Consider the following 24,535-nt stretch of genomic DNA (forward strand, 5'->3'; position numbering starts at 1 on the left):
CACCTGCCAGCCAACTTCTCCAGAGGTCTGGTCAGGCAGAGGATGGAAGGGAGGCTGCTGCTGCTCCAGCTTTTTTCCTCTGAGTTCTCAGCAGCCAGAGCCTATGCCTGTGGCATTGGTGATGATTGTGTTGGGAGTGTTTAATTCATTATCCAGTGACCTTTCTGCATGAATCTTAGATTGGCCCAAAAATCCAAGTACAAAATGTCAGGAAGGAAACATTTGCATCCAATTTTAATTTATTCTAAGAGTTTGAAGAGTGAAGTCATTTGATGTGCAGTGAGAAGGGAGGAGCAGAACAGAAGTTCTTCCCATCTTCCACACTCCCTTGTTCAGGAAAGACCAGGAGAGGTTTCTAAAGAGATGTAGGTGTGTTCCTGTTAAACTCTTCCTGCTTGACACTGCTTGAGCTAAAATCTTGCACAGCCTGTGGTGAGGAGGTGCAGCAGAAACAGAACCCCTTCAAGCAGCCTTGAGCTGTGGGTGTGGTGTCTGACCTCCTGCAGAAGGTCCTTACGTCAAACCCTCAAAAATTTTGGGTTGCATGTATGGAATTGATACTGCATTCAGCTACTTTCTGTGCACTTCAGCTTGAAAGGAAGTGGATGAGTTCAATGTGCTGAGTTTTGTGATGTTGCTTTTCATTCTAGATCTTCATCTGAGTTGGGGCTCCCTCTTTAGTTCTGTTGAATCCCAAAGTGATGCTGGGTTACATCTGCCAGGCAGAGATGTTTCTTGTAGTTTTATGGTGTTGTTCAGCAAGAAGCTCACACTGCAGGACTTTACCCTGTGATGGTTCCTTCATCCTGACCACCCACATGGGGATGGAATCCAGTGGTGACAGTGCTGAGCCGTCTCTGGGTGGTACCTGCAGCAGCCTAAAATCTACACTTGCCACTTGTTTATGGTAAAAATCTGCTGGTGTGGTACACCATGGCTCATTCTCAGGAAAATTCCAGAGGAGGAGGCATTTTGTACCCCCTGGGGTAGCTGCCTTGTGGTGTAAATCTTGTTACTGAGAAAAGCTGAGCCCTTGGGTAGGGCAGCGCAGAGCCCATGCCCTGAGTGATGTGGCTGTCACCAGCTGTGTTCTGGCTGAAACATCTGCATCTTTCACTGAATTTGGGCTGTGTGCTGAGTGGAGCATCAGGCAGGGACAGTGCTGTCAGCTCTGACCACGCCAGTCCTGCTTCAGAGATACTCGTAGGGAATTCAGCAGAGTCATCCTTCAGCTCATCTCTTTCTCTGATGTTTTTCATCATATTTCCCCACAAATAACTTGTGTTATATTTGGAAATGGTGCTTCAGTTTGCTAACAGCCAGTGAAAATGAAAAAGCAGGAGAGGGGGTTGCCAGTTGACAGGGGTCTTTATTAATTTGGAAAGTATGGCTTAGGGAGCCGCTTTTCCATAGAGATATGGGATGGTTGTGCTCTGACAAGTGAGGAAATGGTGATTGTAGCCTGTTTTATCTTTGGGAGAATGCCTTTAGTTGATAATCCAGAATTTTGTGTCTCCTGGAGAAATGAAACTAGCAAACATCAGTTAAAAGCATTGCCTGACCTTCGTGTGAAGTCTTGTGCTAAATGAGCCCAAGGATTGTGAATAAATTAGGAGTTACATAAGTCAGGAGGGGAATGGGAGGGCTGAGGGAAATCTGAATTCGACCACACTCTAATGATTTCCCTTGGAATGAGTATTTCCCATTAAGTTAAAGTAGTATTATGAAAAGCCAGGAGTCTGACGTGCAGAAGTGGGATAATCTGAATGGTACATTTGAAAATATTTTTATAAGCTCTTTGCCTTTTCCCTGTCAATTTTTTTGACAAGTCTTGTTTGGAAAAAAAAAAAATTGTGCTGAAAAATGCTGGATTTTTTTTTCTTTTGGACTTGTGTGTTTAATATGAAGTAATAGTACTCTAGAGGTATATCTGCAAGACTGAAACCAGTAGTTTAATCTCATTCAATTAGACCAGGGGAAACTGAGTAGATTGTCCTGCTGTTTCCTGGGTCATAGCAAGGCCTGGGGAGGGTGGGCAGCTCTGCAGGGAGGGTTTGGAGAGGGCAGGAGGAAGGTTTGATGTTTACTGGCCATATGGAGGGGGCTCTGAGGAAGGATTGACCAGCTCTGGTGGACAGGTCCAGCTCATCCTTGGCTAGTCTGGGTAACAATTGTATTCAACACAGATTTGCCTCTCTGAAGTTCTCTATTGTAAACATTCTTGCCTGACTGCAGCCTTGACCCTTTAAAAACAGCCCCACCAGCAGTATAGAAGCAGTTACAAGTTCCCCTACACCACAAAGTATGTCCAGTATGATTAATTTGATTTGTTTTAAGGCACTGATTTCCTGCATATTCCCACAGTACTCCCAAGACCAGGATTCTCCTGATCTTTTGTGGTATCTCTGAGAGGTGAATCCCAATGTAGTACTTTGCTATGGCAACAGGAATGACACGATTTGTCATGGCAGAGCTGAGTGTCTCAGCTGTGAATCAAACAGCTCAGGTAACTGGGGGCTCAGTGTAGCTCTGGAATTCCTGTTCTTGCTCCTCAAGGGCTGAGGCAGCTCATTCAGTGCTTGGTTATTGTCATGAAAATGCTGAGAGTGAAACCAAAAGGAGTTTCAAGGTGGGTGGCTGCTGGTCTGTGCTGGGACTTGGATTATCTCCAATACTCAGGAAATAGAAGCATCAGGTGGTTCTGTTTAGGGCAGGGTTGTCCCTTTTGGGGCAGGTCCTTGCAGTGGCAGGAACTTTCCCTGTAGCCTTCAGTCCTGAAAAAATACCTTCTGTCCTCTGCTTCCTCTGCCTATTTAGTAATAACTTCCTTCATGTTTGCTTATGTTTTTAGCCAAGTTTTGGCATCATTTCAGTGTAACTGTTCTGGAAGAGCTGCTTCCATCTCCCTGGGGAGCAGCTCTGCTGATGTAACGCTGTGAGGAGAGGGCAGGGCCGTGCCTGTGTCTCTCTTGGCAGTGCCATGCAGGGCTGGGAACCCTTCCTGCATCCTGGTTCCCTTCCACTCAGGCTGAAACAGTAAACCTGCACAGACTCTCAGGACAGTGCTGTTCCTGTTGACCAAGGTGTGCCCCACACTGATAGTATAAATCATCCTGGTGATGATGAGCAGCAGTTAATAGAAAGTGCTTTGGGCTTATTTTATCCTTTCATGAGTGCATCCAGCTAGGTAGCAAAGCCAGGAATAGCAAATTTGTTAGCAAATGCTAAAATCCAATTCCTCCATCAAGCTGTATTTTTGTTGCACGGTTTTCAATTAAAAGAAAAAGCACAAGTGGATTTGTGCTCTGACTTGCAAATTCTGTGAGGATAAATATAGTCAGCACTTCCCCCCTCAGCATCACTATGGTGCAGTTCTTTGGCACATTCCTCCCCAAATCTGTTCAGAAAAGGGAAAAAATTCCCTCTTGGTCCAAGGGCTGAGCAGGGTGGAAGAGCAGAAGCATCTGACAAATGCTGGAAGCTGCTCAGAGCTGCAGGTGAAGCCGTGATCCCGTGGCTCAGGCAGGAAATGACCTCTCCTGGCAGCCCCTGGGGTGATCCCAGCTGTGAGATGGAGCCAGATCTGAGTCCCCATTTCAGGGCATTGCCAGGTGGCTGCAGGCACTGCCTTTGCTGGATGTTCCTCAGGCTGTGGGAGCAATAAACAGAGCTTTGACCACTCGAGCAACTGAGATCAGTCACAAATGTGATCACTTGGCAGCTGCAGCTTGGAGAAATGAGCTCAGGGTTTGAATTCCAAGGTCTTGAATCCTGGTGCTGTCACCTGCTCGCCAAATGGCTTCAGCTCAGATATTAATGTGTTTTCCATTTGTTGGCTCCTCTGATCTCGTGGAGGCAGACGGTGGATGGGTGTCAGGCCTGTGAACATGGAACAATGAGCATCTGAGGGACTGAGGGGTGTCAGATTTCTTTCTGGGTTTTGGAGCTTTGTAATAAATACAGGAAAACACAGGAGAGGCAGATAAAAATGCTTAACAGTGCCTTTATTCATTAGGTATGGGTTGGTTTGGCAGTCTTACCCAAAAAATAGCTGTGATCGCTCGCTTATCTTCTTGTATCTTCACATGTCCTCACAGGAACCTCAATCCTGGCATGGAGGAGCATTTCCATGCTGGTGTTTGCAACACAAATCATGGCAGTGGTTTTAAGAGTGGTGTTTTCATGTGAACTTAGCTTGAGAAACCTGGCCTGCTGTGGTTACTGTCATCATACCCATCTTCACTGCTGTGTTAAAACCCAGCAGACCACAGACCAAAAAGGAAGTTTGCCCAGTGCCTCGGTGTCATTTGGGGGAAGCAGTTGCCCCCTTGTTTGCTTTTGGAGGTGTAAGATCCTTCCCTTGATTACAGGTGGTGAGTTTGTGTTGCTTGAGTGGGTGCAGCCAGTGAAATCTGCAGTTATTGTGCTTTCAGTGCCTTGTGTTTGTTGTCATAGACTGCCTTCCCCTGGCTTGGCATGAGGCCTTCTGGCCCTTTGTGCTGGTGCAATGGAAGAGCAGTTTTGTTAAACATGGAGAGAGGAGTGTGGGGAAGGGAGAGGCAGTGGCCATGCACAGCCTGCCTCGCTCCTCAGTGCAGCCCTGAATCAGAGCAGACCCTTCAACCCCGTCCACTTACCAAGATGAACACAGACAGCAACTCTTACCTTGAATTCCTATCCTCAATCAACCAGGAATTGTGGTTTTGCTCCAACACCTTCTTTGTTGATTTTTAATCCGTTGCCCAGCATTTGGGATAGGGATGCTTTTTGACCCAGACTCCACTGTGTTCCTTCCCCTGCAAAAGTTCAAGGAGCTCTGCTTGGTGCCTCAGTGTCAAACCTCAGCTTGGCTTTCTGCAAGTGGCACCCTTGGTTTGTGTGTCTGTGAAGTTTTGAGCTCCCACTGGAAGTTTTCCATGTTTTTGGGATGTTTACCACTTGACTTTCTCTTGTAATTTCTTCCCTGCTTAGTAAGGATGAAATTCACAGGGCAGTTTCTGTGTTCTTGGAAAACACTCTCTCCTCTCTGGAACTTTGTTGGCTACCAAGGATGATGGACCTTTGTTTGAATCTCGTGATTGTTTTGACCCCTTCCAGAAATCTGACATAAACAGGATGAGCTCACAAATCTAATCCCAAAGGGGACTGGGATTAAAGCTTGCCCTTGTTTGTTCATTTGCTTCTTGCAGCAGTTGGAATGAGTTTGATAACGTGGTGTCACTTTTAGCCACTGAGGAGCCCCCAGGCTTGTGCATCAGTGAAAACAAGTGGATTTTCTCCTCTCTCCCCTTTTGTTGTACTGAATGTGGAATCTGAATTTTCAACAGGACAGCTCTTGGTTTCTCATAGACTCTTAGGGAGCCCAGTGCTGCCAAGGCCACAACTAACCCCTGTCCCCAGGTGCCACATCTGCACAGCTTTTAAATCCCTCCAGGAAAGGGGACTCCACCACTGCCCTGGGCAGGTCCTGCCTAGGCTGGACAACCCCTCCCATGAAGAAATGTCCCCAGTATCCAACCTAAACTTTCCCTGGCACAATTTGAGGCTGTTCCCTCTTGTCCTGTCACTTGTTCCCTGGGAGCAGAGCCAGACCCCTGTGCTGTGTTGAAACAGTCCCAGGAGTGTTGCAAAATTCTCAGCTTTAAAAATGCAGCTCATCCATGAGCACAGGGACTCCCCCCTATCTCCCTCTTCCCATACAGTGCAGCTGAAGGTGAGCCCTGCCCCTGTGGATCCATTCCTCCAGGTGTTGGTTGCTGACTCCAGGCACCTGTTTCCCTTGCAAGCCTGCAGTGGGGTTTGTGCTGACTGAACAAACCAGCCCTTATCCGCCAGAGCAGCCCTGTGCTGTGGTCATGAACCTGCCCTGCATGCAGCTGAGGGTCCCTTTCCAGGAGCAGCTGAAAGCTCCTGGAGGTTGTGTCTCACTGTGGGTTTCAGTTGCAGCAGATAACAAATAAGGAGAAATCCTCCATGTCCAACAAGATCAGATGCTGTTGTCTGTGTCCTCTGGAGATGCTGAGTTTATGAAATTCTCCTCCAGTGACAAGTGTGTGATATCAATCACTCCTCTAGGATTGGATCCTACAAAGCTTGTACCTGGGGGAAATTTCTATGAAGATGTCAACAAAACAGACAGGATTACAGTTCTTGTGTTACAGCTGTGGTGCTTACACACTGTGCATAAGGGACACAGTGGAAGAGATTTGATTGAATTATGTTAACATAGAATTCTTGGGGTACTTTTTTTCATCCTGTTATATCTGAATGCCCCTTTAACGGAGAAATTTACCTGTTGAGACAGGACAAGAAGTAGATGTTATAAATTAAATAAAGGATCAATTTACATTGGATATTAGGAGGAAACTTCCCTGTGAGGATGGTGGGGCCCTGGCACAGGGTACTCAGAGCAGCTGTGGCTGCCCCTGGATCCCTGGAAGTGTCCAAGGCCAGGTTGGACGGGGCTTGGAGCAGCCTGGGTTTGTGGAAGGTGTCCCTGTTCCATGGAGGAACTGGCTTTTAAGTTCCCTCCCAACCCAGACCTTTCTGGGATTCTATTGCCATATTGCTGTTTTTGGAGGGAGGAGTTCCTCTGAATCTGCAAATCTGATGAAAACTGTTTTCTGCTTTGACTTGTTAAAAACAGGATAAAACATTGGGCTGGTGTTGACAATGCTGGCATTTCCAGGCAGGCTCAGATGGCAGCTCCAGCTGGGATATTCGCATTCCAGAGGGCAGAGCAGCATCCACACCACATCCAGAGCCAGAGCATGGCCCTGAACCCACAGTCCCCCATGTGCAGCCTGACCTGTGTCTGATACCAAAGCCTTAGGATGAATTTTCCCAAGATTTAGTCATTTATAGCGCCAGGGAGAAAGTATTTGCTCATATCCAGTTGCTTTATGCAGTTAAAAACAAGGGAATCTGGAGAAGCCTGCCTGTCCACGTGCTCCCTGCCAGTGCAGGGCTCTGGGAAGGGATGGCTGTCAGGGTTTGTTTGGGTCTGAGCAATTTTTCACAAGCTGGGAGAAAGGTGTTCCCGTTTCTTGGGGAGAGGAAAGCAAAACAGGTACAGCAGGTCAGTTTGGGAATCTCATTTCATTTCTGAGTGCAGGGAATCATTACTAACCTAATTTCCTTTGAGATTGGGTTTTCTAAGGTGTGACTCTTGTGTGAGCTGTTTATTTTTTTCCATCCTGCTGGAGGTTCCTGCTCTGTCCTCTCCATGAGGTTTTCCCTGTGTGTGGGGAAGTGTTTTATGCAATAGCCCTCTCTGCTTTGGGGTCTGCAGCCAGTGCAGTGACCGGTCTGTGAAGGAGTTTGTGACCTGCCTCAAAAAGAAAATAAATGTCGCGAGATGCAGGGGGCTGGGACAGGGACACAGCAGGATTTGCCCTGGGAATTAGCCCTCCATGTGGCACTGCTTGCAGCCCTGCTGAGTGGCAGGAACTGTGGGAATTCCTTCCACGTTCCCTTCAAAGCCTACTGGTGTGCAGGAAAGGCTCAGCAGGGACCCCAGACTCTCAAGGGAGGCTCTCAAGGTCCAAGCCATGTTTACCTGCTGGGAAAGATCCTGTTGTTATGGCCAGCAGTAGGAAAAGCTTTCCTCAAGGAAGTTCCCTCAAAGGAGAAGTCATGAGCTGAGCTTGGAGAGTCCCATTTCCCCCTTTGGTGCTCCCCATGTCCCCCCTGGCAGCCAATGGACAAGGGGTGGCCCTGAGCCTGTCCCTGTCCTTTCACCATCGTGGCTTTCCTTGGAGATGGAGTGAGGCCACCCCTGTGCCCAGCAGCATGTCCTGCTGCCCCAGCTGGCTCCAGGGGGATCCATGTGGGGTTGGCACTGCTGCCATAGCTGTGCTACATGCCTGGATATGCCCCTTGTCACCTGGATGTCACACATGAGGTTTCATTCATAATGAAATGATGGTTCAGTTTAGAACAAAGGCATCGCTTTTTGCATGGAATATTCTCCTCTTACCTGCAAGCAGAGTTCCTTTTGGCCCAGAATATTTGTTATTCCTTAAGATCCTGATTTGTTTCCTTTTTAAATTGCCTGCTTACATGTGCCTCAGAGCCTCCTCGGAGCGGGGCCGTCACCAGGAGCTCTCCCAGCACCCAGCAGGAGTCAGAGCTGCTCCAGTGGCTCCTGGTTCTGCAGGGCAGAGCACGGTCATGGGGTGGAGGGGTGAGCAAGAAGCCTCCTGTTATTTTTTTTTACCCATCCTCCCTACCAAACGGCCTATTTTCTGCCCCTAATGGTTTCTGCCTAACAAATGGTGTTTCTTTTTTACAGCGTTATGATCCTGGACTTGTTGTGGTGATGGTAAACTTAGCAGTGGTAATTTTTTATTTTCAGACTGAATTACTCCTTTGTCATCAGTGCACCAATGTTAGGCTTACTTTCTCTGTTGTAGCCATCATCCTTCTGCTTGGTCTTTCATTTTCCTTTCCTTTCCTTTCTTTATGCACACTTGTCTGATCCTTGTTCATTAAAGGGTATTGCTAAGAAGGGATGTTTCTGTTTGTGTTAGAACTGCCAAAATCAGTTTAAGCATAAATTTTTAATACTGTCCAAACTTGATTTTTTCCCCCCAACACGATGGGCACTAGCACTTGCTACTGCAATTTCCAAATAGATTTTGAATTAAAAAAAAAACAACCCAAAAAACTTTGACTGCCCTTAGAAGGCAAAAGTACTGATGCATTGTTTGTGTACAGGGGTTTACCAGGCCAATGAGGCTGCATCGAAAGATCTCAATTGCTGGAGAAACAAAACAAAAATGAACCAAAAATACTCAAAACCAAAACAAAAAAGAAAAAAGCTTGAAAAAAATTTGAACAATAAATTGTTGGCACTTGGTGACAGCCATTCCATTTGGGTTCACCACTTACCAGTAAATCCCTGGCTGAGACGTTATGAAAGTGATATTGCACCTAGGAAGTCATTTTTATAACCTGTCTTTAATTTGGTCCTTTTGCTAAAAATTGCAGTCACTGCTTACTGTATTATACCATTGGGCATAAGAGAAACTTTGTCAAAGATGAGCCTTAAATATCCAAAGGAAAGCTCAGTCCAAACCGTTCCAGATCAATGTGATCACTACTTTTGAACCTGATGGATACTTGCCTGTCAAATTCTTGGGCATATCAACAAAACTGTAAAGCAATTAATTAAATGGATTTATTTCGGAATAAAACCACGTCTGTACTTTAAGGTTCAAAAGCCCCTCTAGGGCTGTGGTTTTGGCAGGAATTATGGCTGATGCTGGCAAAGAGTTCACACCTATCCAGGTTTTCTGAGGCAGTTTTAAAGACTTTAGCCTTTTGCACATGTGGATGGCAGTGGAATATTTCGGCATGACTCCAACGTGTCGATCTTTTAGCCCAAAGGTATAATACCTGTGTATGTGTGTATAACAAAAGAGTTGTTTACACCAAACAAGAGCAATAATAAGGGAAGTAAACATTCTGTTTTTTCACTCAAGGTTTGCACTGGAGAAGGTAAGTACTTTGTCAGTGGGTTACATCACAACCACCAGTTCCAGTTGTGATGTAAAAAATCAAAATAATAATAATTTAAAAAAAAAAAAAGCTGTGGTAGTAAAGTGCTTGTCTGCCCCATTTTGCTTTGTTTGGCTGGTTATGAGTGGATTAAAGATATGTTTTTTTAAAAAAATAAATCTCCAGCATAGTTTGATTAGTTCAAAGTCAATTTTCTTCGCAACCAGTCCTTTTCACAGCTTACAGGTGACACGGCAGGGCCAGAGCATCGCTCCAGGGCTGGGGGAGCAGGGACCCACCCCAGGCCTAAGCTGAGTGGTTGGGATGGGGGAAGTTTGGCTTCTGTGCCATCCTTCTCCTCAGCATTCCTTGCTCCTGGGGAGGGCAAAAGCTGGTGGGAGAGAGGCTTCCACATCTCTTACAGGGAAGTTCTAATCGATTATTCATGAGCTGCAGCAGTGAAATGTGATTAGCAGCTTCTTCACTGTTATGGGAAGATGATGAGCCTGATGTGGAAGCCTTGAGGAGAAGGCTCAAGTCCTGTTATCAGCCCTGCCCTAGGGCTTGTCATGGGGGAACATTAACCATGAGAAGCTTTTACATGAGCAGTTAATGTTCAGAAAAATGCATTTGTCATCCTGGGTACCGTTCGGAGCTGGGCTCAGCGTTGGCTGTAAGCTGTGAGAATGGCTCGTGTTTGGTTCACTGTAGCTTTCTGGTCTCTGCACTCCAAGGCAAGATCTCTAACCACCCAAACCCAATGTGTACAGTGAGCTGTGGTGCTGGGCTGCTGCTGACCCCTCTCTGTGTGTTCCTCTTCCAGGGAGGACAGATCCCATCCCTATCGTTGTCAAGTATGATGTCATGGGCATGGGCCGGATGGAGATGGAGGTGAGCTCCCCTCACTCCTGCAGGGCTTCTGGGGAGTGGGTGGGAAAGGCATTTAAAGTGAGAGGTTGTGCATCCAAAGCAAAGAACAACTTGCTCTTGAATCAGTGCAATAAGAAAACACTTGTCTGCAAAATGCATCCTCTGTTTATCCCTTTGAGCCTGAGTTCTGGGCTCTGAATGCTCCCCAAAATCCCTGGGCTCTGAGATTTCCCCTCCCCAGAGCTGTCATGGGCCTGCCAGGGCCCTCCACATCAGGGAGATTAATGACCTGTTTTACACTTGGGGTGACAAAGCAGGGAAAGCAAAGTACAAACTTGCATAGATTCTGTTTCAGCTGAAGTTGTTACGTTGTGGTTTCTGGTAGATGTGATAGTGCAGTGTATTTATGGCCCAAATTGCATCTCTTCTCTGTTTTTTATCAAACAGCTTGACTACGCCGAGGATGCCACAGAGCGGAGGCGAGTGCTGGAGGTGGAGAAGGAAGACACCGAGGAGCTGAGGCAGAAGTACAAGGTACAGAGAGAGGGGCATCAGCATCAGTGTCTGTGGGCTGGTTGGGAAAAGATCTCTTCTGATGGGGCTGAGCTCCCCTGCTTCTGCTGCAGTGATGGTGGTAGGAATTCACTGCTCTGGGGTTTGGTCATTGTGGAGATGATTTATATTTTAACACATTGGTTTTTCACTTCCTGGCATCAACCTTCCGGTTTGTTTGGCTGCTGAAGAGCCCCAGGACAGCAGCAGGGCTTTCTCCACTTGCTTTGCTCCTGTTCTGGAAGGAGCAGTCCTGGGGTGAGCTGGACATTTCCTTCCCTACACCCAGGGCTGCCAGATTTTTCAAGTGAGCCTGCAGGACAAAACCTGCAGGTGGTAGAGGGGCAGTTACCAGCTGTGAGGGAGGAGCTCCTCTGTTGTAGTGAGTGAGGAGTGAGCAGTACATTGTGATGTTATTGCATAAATCCTGCTTGCTTTGGAAAGGTAGGATATGGCTCCAGCTTGGAAAAATCGATGGGCTGGAACTCTTTGGAAGAATTTTTCAGGCAGCATTAAAAGAAAGACAAATTCTGTATTCCTATGTGATTTACAGAACCTCTGGGGTTATTTTGTAAGCCAAGGGCTGATAAAAATGAGCTGTGGTGTTGGGATTGAGCGTGACATGCAGGAGCATTTTTGGATTAGCTGTAACCAGGTTCTCTGTAGAGACATGGTCTCTGCTCATCCTTTAATCCACTCTTCTACTTCCCAGCCCTGCAGTCCATCAGCTCTGAGGAAAGCCTGCTTGTTCAATTGTCCAGAGATTTGGGGAGTACCAGAGTTGAGGAAGAGCCCAAGACATCCAAATGAAGTGTCAGTCTTGCATAAATTTTAATTATTTGAGAAATAATGGGAAAGTAGTTTCAATGCCATTAAAATTAAACATAACCTCGGCAAATCTAAAATTCCATTTCCCCAGTTGAACAGTTAATTCTTCAGGCAGTTTGCTCAGCTATGAAAATTTATTGCCTCCTCTCCTATTTTTTTTTTTTTTCCTTGAGACCTTGACTTGCTTGGTAAGTGAACTGCAGGTGTTTGGGTACCCAGGGGTGCTGTGGACTCCCCATCCCTGGGAAGGTTGGATGGAACCTGGTCTAGGGGGAGGTGTCCCTGCCCAGGGGGTGGGACTGGGTGAGCTTTAAGGTCCCTCCCAAGCAAAACCATTTTGTGATCCTGGAGTTCTTGGGGTTTACAATTATGTTTCCAAACGCAGCCCAACCTCTGTTGCTCTGAGACTCTTCTCTCTTCCTGCCCTCATCCAGCACAGGTTTTTTCAGGAGCTCTGGTGCAGTAGCAGTCTCTCCCAGCTCCAGTGGGTTTTTATAAGCTCAGTTCATCCTTATCCCCTTGCATTTTGGTATTAATCTGTGAAAAATCTCTGCAGCCGTTACTTTTTGCTGCTCCACAGGAGTCCATTATGTAAGTGCCAACGGCAGTGCATCCTGATCAGCCATTCAGGGAGCCCCAGAGAATTTCAGATAACTCTGCAGCCAAGAAGTGTGCTTTAATTCCCTTCTTTTGTATAAATTCTGATCACTCAAATGGCTGGGTTTCATTGTTTAGCCACAGGATGCTTGCTCAAAAAAACCCACACATGGCACAGGAAGCTTGTCTGGGATTCAGAGGAACTTTCAACGTCCGTGTTCTGTGGAGCTCACGCTGCTCTGTTTTCCTTTCTTGTCTTCCTGGGGACCTGCCTGAGGCTCACAACTCCAGATTTGTTGATGTTTTTCTTTTTTTTTTTTCCTTGTCAAGGGCATCTGGTAATAGATGGAAGCAGGAAGTTGCTTCCTTTTTTATGTAGAAGTGAACAGTGTTTGAAATTGAAAACAATCCCAAACATGAGCACTAACATTTTTTAGATATTTTTTTTCCTCTCCTAGGGTGTTGAATTTTTTTAATATAAATTTTCTATCATCTAAAACACACTCAGTAATGTTATTTTAATGCCATTTTGATGTGGTAACTAGGAGATAACCATATTGCCTTGAACAAGATCTGAAATTCAAAGGAAAAACCTTTCAAAGTTTTCTGTCTTAAACGTTTGCTGCCTCCTCTTGCTGAGGAAGGAAGCTTCCCATAGGAGGTTTCTATTGAAGATGGAAAAAAAGATCCTTAAGTGCTTTTTCTCTAACGTTAGGCTGTTTTTAAATATAATTTCTCTTTATTCCAGTTGAAATGCCTGTGGTCAGTGGTTATATGGGGAGTGCTGCAGTGAGTGCAGTGGGCTTTGTGATGCAGCATTTGTAACTGATTTTGAGTAAAACCTTCCACCTCCTTGGGGTAAAACTTCCCCAGAGAGCTTGTGAAGAGTGGTGATGTTTTATTAATTCTGCTGGGGGGGTTGTAATTGATACAGTCTGGCAAGAGGGAACAGCTGCCTAGCCCTGAGGTTGCTGTGTCCCAGCATCAGGTGTGTCTCAGAGCCCCCCGGGTGTGCAGCAGCCCCAGGGACAGCACAGGCTCCTTCCACACCTGGATTTCCAGCCAGTGCAGCCACCTGAGGGACTGGGATTTCCCCAGTCCCAGAGCTCAGTGCATATTCAAAACCTGGAACAAAAGAGGGAAGGATGTGGCTGTTGCCAGGTAAGACACCTCATCTATGCTGAGGTTTGGTTTTCCACCTGTGCAGGTGTTCAGTTGTAGAAGGGGAAAGACCCTGTCAGCCCCCCAGGGCTGTTACCTCTCCCTCACCCAGTCACTGCAGCTCCCTGTGCCCACTGCAGTGTGCTGAGCCCAGCCTGAGGGGCAGTTCTGCTCCTGGGAACATTTCCCTGGAGTGGATTGGGCTCAGCAGGCTCTGAAGGGTAATTCCCAGCCAGAGCCATGTTCCTCCCTCCTGAGTTCAGACAGCCAAGCCAAGATCAAGCAGACATCTCTTAGCACTCAGAGTGGAGCAGTGTCAGCTTTAGAGGTGTAAGGTTCTGCTCCCAAGGCAGGGATCCTCCTAGGTTTGATGCCAGTATGTCTCTGGATTAGCTCGAGGCTTTGAACCTCTCCTTGGAGCACAGACAATCCAGGAGGCTGCCCTGAGGCAGAGCTGCCTCACCCCATCAGCACTGCAGGCCTTGTTTGAAGCAGTCTTCTTTTAGTGGTACTTCTGCAATGACCAGGGGCTGTTCAGTCCTTGTGGGGCCCTTCCAGAGCAGAATATTCTGTGGCTGTGGGTAACAAATAGCACTGAGGTTAGCAGCATTGCAGAGTTCTGGAATCTCACCTGTGAATTTGCAAAGGCTGCTCAGCTTGATAAGCTGGGTTCAGTAAGGCCAAGTGCTGGGACCTGCGTTTGGGTAACAGCAACCCCATGGGAGGTTCCAGGTGGGGGCAAAATGACTGGAAAGCTGGACAGAACCTGCAGGTGCTGGTCAGCAGAGGCTGGACATGAGCCCAGGTGTGCCCAGGTGGGCAAGAGGCCAATGGCACCTGTCCCAGGACTGGGCTGGCAGGAGGACCAGGGCAGTAACTGTCCCCTGAGCTGGCACTGCTGAGGGACCTCAAGTGCTGTGTCCTGTTCTGGGCATGTCATGATAAGGACCCGGAGGGGCTGGGGGTGTCCAGGGCAGGGAATGAGCTGGGAAGGGTCTGGAGCCCCAGGAGGGGCTGAGGGAGCTGGGCAGGGGCTCAGCCTGGAGCAAAGGAGGCTCAGGAGGCCCTTGTGGCTCTGCACAGCTCCTGGCAGGAGGGGACAGCCGGGGGGTCGGGCTGTGCTCCAGGGAACAGGGACAGGAGCAGAGGGAATGGCCCCAGGCTGGGCCAGGGCAGGCTCAGGGTGGGCACAGTAGGAATTTCCCCACAGAAAGGGGGGTCAGGGCTTGGCAGGGGCTGCCCAGGGAGGTTTGGAGTGCCCATCCCTGGAGGGTCAAGGGAAGGCCTGAATGTGGCACTCAGTGTCTGGGCTGGGGACAAGGTGGGCATTGGGCACAGGTTGGACCCAGTGATCTTAGAGGTGTTTTCCAACCTCAGTGATCCTTTAATGACTGTAATCAATGTACACTAAGTTTTTATTAACCATTATTTTTCCTTAAAGGACTAACCCATCATCTTCTAGGCTATTCTACAGGATGCTTAACAGAAACAATTTTTTGTTAATTTTTCAGGATTATGTTGATAAAGAAAAGGCCATTGCCAAGGCTTTGGAAGACCTCAGAGCAAACTTCTACTGTGAACTCTGTGACAAGCAGTATCAGAAGCACCAAGAGTTTGACAACCACATAAACTCCTATGACCATGCTCACAAACAGGTAACCAGTTGTAGACAGCACAGTTCATCCATTTGATGTTTATTGTGGTGGTCTTGTTTGTGGTTAATACCTGGAGTTTCCCTGGTGTATCTGTTTTCCTTACTGGTCCTGGAATAGGTGTTTTATGTCACTGGGTAAGATTTTTATGCCCATCATTCATTTAAGAACACAAAACAAAAGAAGAACCTCAAGCCCCACTCCGTGGTTGGCATCAAGGAGCCCCGTTTCTCAAAGACCCATGGGCAGGCTCAGGGTGTGCTGGTGTAAAACTGAGGAGAGCACACGTGGAGGTGGATGGCTCCCAGCTTGCTTTTAGCATTAGTACAGCTCTGGGGAGTGATGATTCCCCACATTTTACTACCTGAGTCTGTGTTCTGATGAGTTACTGAAAACAGACTAGGAAATAATGGGCTGTGTCAAAGGAATCCTAAGAAAGGAGACCTTCCCAAATTCTGCAATTCTCAAGAGAAGGTGGGTTCAGAGTGGAGCTGGCTTTTTTCCCAAGCTAGGGATGTACTGTAGTGTCTGCAGGGCGCTTCATGCTGCACAGTAAGTAATGGAAGTTCTTGTGTTAGCCTGATCTGTCTGACCATTTAAGCTGCTAAATGAGATGTAACTGCACAGCAGATAGCAGTGTTGGGCTCCTCCAGGACTGGAAGAGCTCGGAGGAGGGGTTTGATGTTGCTAGTCATAAATTCTAACAACACAATCGTCAAAATGCTGGTAACTCGAGGAGGATGTGCTGTAGAGCTTGCAAAATAGCAGTGAAAACAGCTTAAAAACAAGAATGTGGCTGTAGAGTATGATTTTTGTTTGTGTGTATTAAGTGTAGAATATGACAGAGAGTCTGCTTTGAACTAAGGGAGTCTTGTCAGGAGTTCTCATGGCAGGGCAGTCGGGCTCTGTGAAGAGGAGTGGTTTGGTAGAATCAAGAGCAGAAATTCATTTATTCCCTTGGTTATTGGGCACAGGGGTGGTTTTAGCCAAGCTCAGTCGTGACACCTGAGAGCAGAGAACTTCCTTGAAAGGTCTCCGTCAGTCTGGCTGAAACCCAGGTGCAGTGACCTGCATTTATCTGGGAGGTGGCAGGACCTGTTCGTGTCACATTCTCGGTGTGCTGACGCCGTGGCATTCCGTGAGCTGCTCCAGCCCTCGGTGACTGACGGGGCACTGACGAGAGCCTGGCCAGGCTCTGAGCTCTTCCAGCAGCTGGAGATGCTGTGGAGGAGGAAACCAACCTGTGGAAAGCAGTAAAAGGAGTCAGCAGGAGTGGCCTGAGAGAAAAATGTCTTGTGTGCACATAGGGCGGGGTCATCTCATCAGGAGAAAGAATTTGGAGGTTGCTTGCTACTGCTGATTATTTTGAGAGGAATTGTGTTCTTGGATAATTCCATCTATTGCAGTCACTTCAGGCAGGCTTTGGAGAAAATGAGCCTCCAAACTCTGGCTGCATCACCCAGGCATTAATTTCTAGTTACAGAGGGATTTAAACAAAGAAGCAATCATGCTTTGCTTAGGGAAAAAATTGCTTGTCCAGCTTTGTCGGGTTGAAATGTGTGTGACCCCGCTGGGTCAGCGTTCAGGGAGTGAACTTGAAACCCCTGAGACAGAATGAAGTGAATTTGCATAAGGAACATTATCTCTCTGCTGTGCTCCCTCCTGCTCCAGGGAGGCTCATACCCAGCAGTCCAGTCTGAATTTTAGAATAGTTAAAAAATAAAACAAGCTGTGCTTTTGATATGTTGCACATTGATGTTTTATAGTTTGTCTCTTTGGACAAGAAGGTGAGGTTGTAGAAAGGTGAGCCTAAAATTTTTGAGGAAAAACGTTAACTTTTCCCAAAAGTAGGCCATCAGTTGGCTTTCTTGGAAAGAAAGGCCATTACAGTATCTGAGTTACAACAACCCAGCTTGGTATACATCATCTGCAATATTTTGTTGTCTCAGTGGTAATTTTTGAGGCAACAGAGCTTGTTTTTGCTTTTTTCTTGGCTCAGTTTCCACAGCATTTTTGCTTTTAAGTATTTTTAGTTCCACATCCCGCTGACGTTGAAGTGTTTGGTTATCCCTCTGTGGCTCTGCAAGCATTAGGCTGTCCCTGTAAATAGATGTTCCATCCTCAGATCCCTTTCCACTCCCGAGTTATAAAGACACTGTCTTGTATTCCAGGAAGGAACTCGGGATTATTGCCCAACAGGGATGATAGGTAAGTGTATTGATCCCAACCGGATGAATTTTGGACCCACCAAAATTGTGTCAACACCAAACAATTAAAGGGGAGGTTTATTCTCTTTACTTCCTACCTGTCCTGGTTTCATAGACCATTTGGCTACATCTGAATCAACCTCAACACCAAGTTTCTCCAAAAGGCAGCATTTCCTTACCTGGGAAAAGATCCTTGCATTTATTCTGCCAAACCACTGGCATGTTTTAGGCATTGTGTTGGAAGTGTGCAGTGTTGTTCTGGAGCTGGTTTTAATTAGGTTGACACTTGATGAGAAGTGCAGCTGTTTTAAGGACCAGTCACCCTCTGGTCAGCACATGGCCTGTCCCTCTCAGGGGACTGCAGGCAGCTGGAGTGGGTGCAGGTGGCCCTGCAGGAGGGACAATGAGCTCAGTTCTCTCACACACCCTGCAGTGAGCAGCTGGAAAAGGCTGATCTTACAACTTCTACTGCTGCTGATGTCTTTAATGGTGGTTTTTTAGCTGTAGGATTTTCATCTTGAAGGCCTGGTAGGTTATGAAGGGCTCCACTCCTGATGATACCCAGTCCTGACAGTCAACAGAGTAATAGTTAATAATAATTAACAGAGAGAAGGTGGCAAACATAGAAAGAAAGCTTCTGCAGCTAAGAAGGAGCTTGGGTGGTGAAGCTGGACCCAGGGTATATCCCTGGAGGTGTTCAGGGCTAGGTTGGACAGGACTTGGAACAAGCTGGGATAGTGCAGGGTGTCCCTGCCCGTGGCAGGGGGTGGAAGAAGGTAATCTTTAGGATCTTTTCTAAGCCAAACCAGTCTGTGATTTTAATGCTGCTCTCCTGCAGATCCACAAGGTCCTGATACTTGGGAGCTCCCACAGTCCTAGAACACTCTGGTCTCAGTGGGAATGTGTTCTGAAGGCATTACACCTGTGAGGGTCCCTTATTTGCTTTGGGGTTTTGACATTAAGATAAAGACTTCGTGTTAGATTTGTGTGAAGAAGAGTGTAAGCCCCTTGTCTGGGTTATGCCCAGTCTGTGTGTTCCTGTCAAACAAACCTGGATGTGCAGGGCCCAGCACCTGAAGCAGCCTGCAAGAGTTATGGTTGGAATTACCTTCTGTGTAAGTTATGTAGCATTTACAGTTAGCTTTTACTGTGGGGGGTTTTTAACAATCCAAGAACTTGGAGAATCTCCCACCATCACCTCGTTCTGCTTGTGTGCCTGCTGAGGGCTCGAGCTGTTTACCGAGTCACTGACCCAACAGAATCAAAACATTTCCCTTCTGCCTTGCCTGTGAAAAACAAACGAGTTCTGAGTGAACCTGTGCCAGGTTCCCTGGGAGAACACAAACCAGCATTGAAATGCAGATTTTATGTAGCTGTTTTTCCCCCTAAGTATGTGGTGTTTTGGAGGTGTAGGTGATTAATTCTGCCTAGATTCTCTTTGTAAAAGGGCAGAGGGAGTGTATTCTATAAAGAAGTTCTTTGGGAAAGAGGGTGGAGCTCAGAACTGAAGGTGGAGATGTGCAGTTCTCTTTGTGCCCTAATTAGCTGCATCTTTGCTTCTCATGCCGAGGGGGAGGGATCTGTTCAAGCGCAATAAAATTACCAAGGCAGTCACTGCTGGGGTTGGGGAATACTCTGAATGCAATCCCTGAACTTTGTGTTTTGGGGAGACTTGAGATTTCCAAAACCTTGGGCTTCCAAGCATGGCTTGAATGGAGAAGACTGAGGAGGGAATCCCTGAGGTACTTGGTGTTATATGGCAAGTTCTTCTGCTCCAGAAATGCTTTGCCCCCAGCAGACCCACCAGTTACCAATAAAGGGCTGCAAGAGACCTGGAGAGGGACTTTGGACAAGGGCATGGAGTGATAAAACAAAAGGGAATGGATTTAACTGAAAAGGGAGTAGCTTTGGGTTAGAGATGATGAGCAAATCCTTCCCTGTGAAGGGGGCAGGCCCTGGCACAGGGTGCCCAGAGCAGCTGGGGCTGCCCCTGGATCCCTGGCTGTGCCCAAGGCCAGGTTGGACACTGGGCTTGGAGCTGCCTGGGACAGTGGGAGGTGTCCCTGCCATGCCAGGGGTGGCACTGGGTGAGCTTTATGGTCCCTTCCAACCCAACCCATACTATATTTTTCTTAAGCCAGCTAAGAAAAATATTGATTCCTTCCAGGGAGGAAATTAAGATGAAATAAACCAGCATTTACAGGCCATTTCCCCTCTGTTCTTTTCACTTCATTTATAAGCGTGCAAAGAATGTTGATGACCAAAGATAAGCCAGGCTTGTGTTCCCACTTCAGGAAAATGATCACGGTTCCCATCGTTTGAGCTTCTGTTTCATGGTGTCATTCACTCCCAAAAGCTTTTGGGGCAAAGAATCAAGCAGACATCAAAAGTTCAGAAAGCAAGAAATCTGCTGGCACAGAATGAAAAGTACATTATTATTATTATTTTATTTAATGTGGGTTGGCAGAGGGACATGAGAACAATGGCAAGAGAGGAGGGAGCTCTGATGTCATGGGTGCTGCCTCCTGCCTCGAGAGGTGGATCTGCTTTGACCCATCTCAGTGTGAGGTTTGGCATGAAAGTCTCACATCTTCAGGTCTGGTGACAGTGCTTTTGTCTTTTGAGAATAACAGGGGCTCTTTCTGCTCTGCACTTTTAGGCAAAGAATGTCTCTCCGTGGGCCTCAGTTCAGTGATGCTGTGTGGCTTTGTCAGCTTAAATGGAGAAAATCCATTTACTGCTGGTCCTGAGCCTGTAAAGCTCTGCACCCCAGCTGGGTTCTGGGGAAGTCTTACCTGGTACCATCTCATCAGCAAATCTGGGGTGTGCTGATTTTTCTCATGGCCCTGAGGCTGCCAGAGCTCCAGGAATGCTTGGACAGTGCTCCCAGGGTGGGATTGTTGGGGTGTCTGTGCAGGGCCAGGGGTGGGACTGGATGATCCTTGGGGGTTCCTTCCTACTTAGGACATTCTGTGGTGATCCAGTGATTTTCCTGCTGCAGCAGTTCCTGACTCCTGCTCATCCCCATGGATTCCCCCCTTTGCTGAGCCTGGGATGGGCTCTCAGGAGCTTTTCAGCAGTGCTGTGGTGCAGCTGGTTTAAGCTGATTTGTGAGAATTGGAAGGTACTGGTGGTGTTTGCCAGGATTGTCTCTCCTGAGGCATGCAGGGATTGGGAGATAATCCAGCCCTGTGGCCTCTCTGTGCTGCAGTCCAGAGGTAGCTGCAGATTTGATACCAAACCTGCTCTTTAGGAGCTCGATTTGCACTCCTGTGGAAATGCAGAGACAAGTTTGGAGTTTTGTTAGAAACAAGGCTGGAAATTTAAAATACAATTCTTTGTTCCAAAGCTGAGGGGGGTGGCAGCTATTAATAGACCCCAGGAAGGCTGGAGGTAGTGAACTACTGCCTACAGCATGTGGAGATATGGAGAAATTTTATGTAAGTGCTGGTGATTTGTGTCACTGCTGGTCACTGTAGTGTAGCTCTTCTGACAGCTGAAGTAATAAACCAGCAGAATATTCCTTGGCTTTATGGTCCCCATGATCCTGCAGTTTGAAAGAATATTGCTGCTTGGATAAACTGCTGCTTCCTCAGAAAACACACTGCCCAGGGAGAAAAAAATGCCCCTTAATTTTGAAATCTTGTAATAGCATGAAGTATGTGTTTGATTTAATACAGGTTGGCTCTAATCCTGTTGAAAAAAATCATTGTCTTGCTAAGCACAATGGGAAGACTTTAAAAGGAAGGATTCACTCCAGAAGTATGAGTTCCCAGGGCTCCTTGTGGAGGGCAGAAGCTCCCTGAGGATGGTTGAGTGGCTGTGTTAAATCCTTGTTAGAATTTCTCCATGGTGCTGGGGAAGGGCAGTTCCATGCACCTCCAGCCTCACTCACACCCACACATATGGTGTGGTCCAAAAAGTCATTTGGAGGTTTTTGGGGGATTGCAATAACACTCTCCTCAGATGGAAATTTCTTTAGTGTAAACTGAGTTTAAATATCTGTTTAGTTCAAATTATTTCCTGGGCAGGCTGAGACCTGGAAGTGTGTGAGCAGCATTTCAGTGCTCCAATTGCTCACTTCAGCCAGTGAAATTGTCTTTGGATTGCTCCTTCCCAGTCAGGACTGGGGAGCAGGGTAGGCATGGCTGTAGTGAACTGGTTATCCACTCTGAGGGGATGAATCACTGGATTCAGTGACATACTTGAAAGAGTGAGGGGAGAGTTACAGGTTATTTTGAAAGTTCTGGGTATTTTTCATTCCTGCAGCAGGTTGTTATTACAGATGAGCAGTGTTGGCTCCTGTTTTCCTCCCTTTCCCTCCCCCAGGATGCATTTAGGGAAGGTAATGCAGTCCAGCCAGGTCTCTTGCACACCTGGAGTCATTTCTGATGATGGGTCTGTTGGTTTAGGTCAGTCTTAAGAAGCTGAGCTGTGTTCTGTTCAGTATTTTGCATTTCCAAAGAGCTGGCACGGTGCATTTGTGAGCTTTTCTGTCCTGTACTTCCCCAGCAAGACTCTTTTTCCTCCTGACTCCTGTGTGACAAAAAGAAACTCAGCCTTGAGATCTCTTGGTCCTTTGAAAACCAGACCAACTCTTCCCCAGTTTTGGAAGTACCAAATTCTCAGCAGTCCTGACACCAGGGCCAGTGGTTTGTCAGCCTAAAGGGCCCAGGTTTGGGTGCAGCTGGGAGTTACTGTGGTGCATATTCTGGATTACAGTGCTTTGGGGTAGTTCATTTGCTTCACACCTCTGAATTTGAAGTGCTGAGAGTGGGAGGTTTGGGGGAGCAGAGACACACAAAGGTCAGCATTTAATAAAGGGCATTTAATTCTGTCTGCATTCAAATTGCCATGTAATGGAGGCAGGAGAGCCTGGGGGCAGCTGCATGTTCCCAACAGCTCTGAGCCCAGTTTGTGTCCTGGGGGATGATCAGGACCGTGCCTGGGGGCGCAGGGGGCTCTGAGTGCACCATTGCACCTTCCTCTCGAGAGGAAAAGGTCACAGTTCATGTCTGGTGTAAATAGCTGGGTCATACTTTTTTCCAAATGGGTGAGTGATCTCGAGACTTGGCATCAGCCCCCATTAAATAGTTTTGTCAGCTGTTGGTGGCTGTAACTTCCCAGAGCATTTCAGACACACTTTCAAAATCAGCATGAAAAAGCTGATAGCATTGCTCTGTCCATCTATTTTATATTTTTTTTCCTTCCTCTTGGAAAAAAATTTCCTCCTCAACTTTTAACATACACCACAAAACCCCTGAGCCCTTTACTTGTCCTGGTGAAAGTAGCTCTGCTGTTCCAGGTGGGATCATGGCTGTGTCCGTGCGTGTCCGTGTGTGTCCCCTGCTGCAGACCCCGGCTCCTCCCGTGCCCCTGCTCTGTAGAGTAGCTGGCACACTCCCCCACAGCTCTCTAGTCATGCTTGCTTGTTGTTGGTTTTTTTTTTTCTTTCCTCTCTTCCACTCTTGTTATATTTTTACTTTCTTTTTTTCTTTGTGATGTGACATTTTCAGCTGATGTATTGAAAGCAAACCCTTCTAATTTGGGAGTCCAGATCACAAGAGTGAGTTTCTTTCTACCGGTGTCTGTAGTTGTATCTTTTTTGTGTGTCCTCCCCTCTGATTTTGGTAACAATCAACCACACTTAGTAAATACAATTAGGTAAGAGAATCCTCTGTCGTGTCCAATCTCTCCCTTTTTCACAAAGCAATGTTCTCTTTACATTGGGCCAGCCTAATTCCTCTAATTTGGGCTTTGGGTTGGCTTCCAGATCCACTGTTTCTGTGTGTGGCGGTCTGACTCTGCTCCAGGAAAGAGGCAGAGTCAGCCAGCCAGGAGTATTTAGAATTCACCAGTGATTTGTACATCCTGTACAAGAATTGTTCCAAAGTGACTCTTGCTCTGAGTCTCGTTAGTCTCCCAGGCCCTGTGTGAAATGCCTGAAAAACATGAAACTTTTTCCAAAAGCTGAGTACAGGATGCGTTCTGGAACTGGGCCCTTTGAAAGCGTTTTGAATTGTGCACTTAAAAAAAAAAACAATGAGTCCCTTTAGGATGGTAGAGGTCTGTCTTAGTTGCTTTCTGTTACTTAAACTTCTGTAGAGCACTCTAAAAAAATGTTGTGAATATCCACATATATTCCAAGAAAAACCAGCAGCCTCTTCTCCCAGTGCTGTGAGACAAGGACTTTCCAAAATGTTCTGAAGTCTTGGATGTTTATTTTCTATTAGAATTGGCTACCTAGACTTCCTCAGTGAATATTAGGATTTTTGAAATTCCTTGGGATTGGGTTTGCTCCCTCATGATAAGATTTCTGGGGAATTTGGTGCTTCTGTCCCCCTGCCCCCACCAAGGTATTCAACCCCAAGAGACCCTCCTGCCTTTAGAGCAGTTTGTTTCTTGACCCTCTCAGAACTACTGTCAGGAAAACAAGTAACTGGTTGTGGTGTATGTTGTACTCTGGGTTTGCTTATGAAATCATTTGCATGGGATTTTTGGCTCCTTCTCCAATGTAATGGTACATTGCTTTTGTCAGATGTCATTCCTGGGTAGCTCTGGCACCAGCTAATCCCTCCTGTCCTTTGGCCCATGCTTTTGACTCGTGTCATGCACTGTTTGTCAAGTACATCTGCACGCTGCAAGAGCAGCAAAGTAAACAATCCTTCTTCTTTTCCCCTTTTCCTTCCAGAATTTGCTTGTTGCTTCAAAATCAGCTTTGTTGTCCATGCTAAAGAAAACCAGTAGTGTTGATTGGAAAGGGCTGTACACAGAACTTGAAGTCATAGCCAAAAGTGACCACCAGTTGTCTTTTCCTTCAGCTGCTGGGAGGATGGCAGTGTGCTCCGTGGGGTTTGTTGAGCTAAGATGCTGTTGCTCCATCCTGGCTCAAGAAATGTCCCTGGGGAGGGGCTTGACACCGCAATTTCCAGTGGTACAGCAAAGAGCTGCTCTTGGACAAACCACAAACAGCTTTGATCTGATCCATCCCTGCTTTTCTTTTGCCTCAGAGGTTGAAAGATCTCAAGCAAAGGGAATTTGCTCGCAATGTCTCGTCGAGATCCCGGAAAGATGAGAGGAAGCAGGAGAAAGCCCTGCGGCGCCTGCATGAGCTGGCTGAGCAGAGGAGGCAGCCTGAGTGGTGAGTCTGGGTGGTCCCAGCACCCT

General features: G+C 47.0%; 1 protein-coding gene across 5 annotated transcripts in view; it reads left to right on the plus strand.

Moving 5' to 3' along the window:
- GPATCH8 (G-patch domain containing 8) overlaps positions 1 to 24,535 on the plus strand; it is a 55,607-nt gene that overhangs the window by 24,884 nt on the left and 6,188 nt on the right. For 4 of the 5 annotated variants that reach the window (XM_084222118.1, XM_084222120.1, XM_084222122.1 and 1 more), the window contains 4 exons: positions 10,325 to 10,392; positions 10,819 to 10,905; positions 15,021 to 15,164; positions 24,379 to 24,509. In XM_084222118.1, coding sequence (XP_084078244.1) covers positions 10,325 to 10,392; positions 10,819 to 10,905; positions 15,021 to 15,164; positions 24,379 to 24,509 — 430 coding nt within the window. Of the gene's footprint in view, positions 1 to 8,293; positions 8,339 to 10,324; positions 10,393 to 10,818; positions 10,906 to 15,020; positions 15,165 to 24,378; positions 24,510 to 24,535 lie in introns of all 5 variants that reach the window. The other variant, XM_084222121.1, reaches the window with a different exon arrangement.

Source organism: Fringilla coelebs, assembly GCF_963513975.1.
Source record: "Fringilla coelebs genome assembly, chromosome: 27".
NCBI lineage: Eukaryota > Metazoa > Chordata > Aves > Passeriformes > Fringillidae > Fringilla > Fringilla coelebs.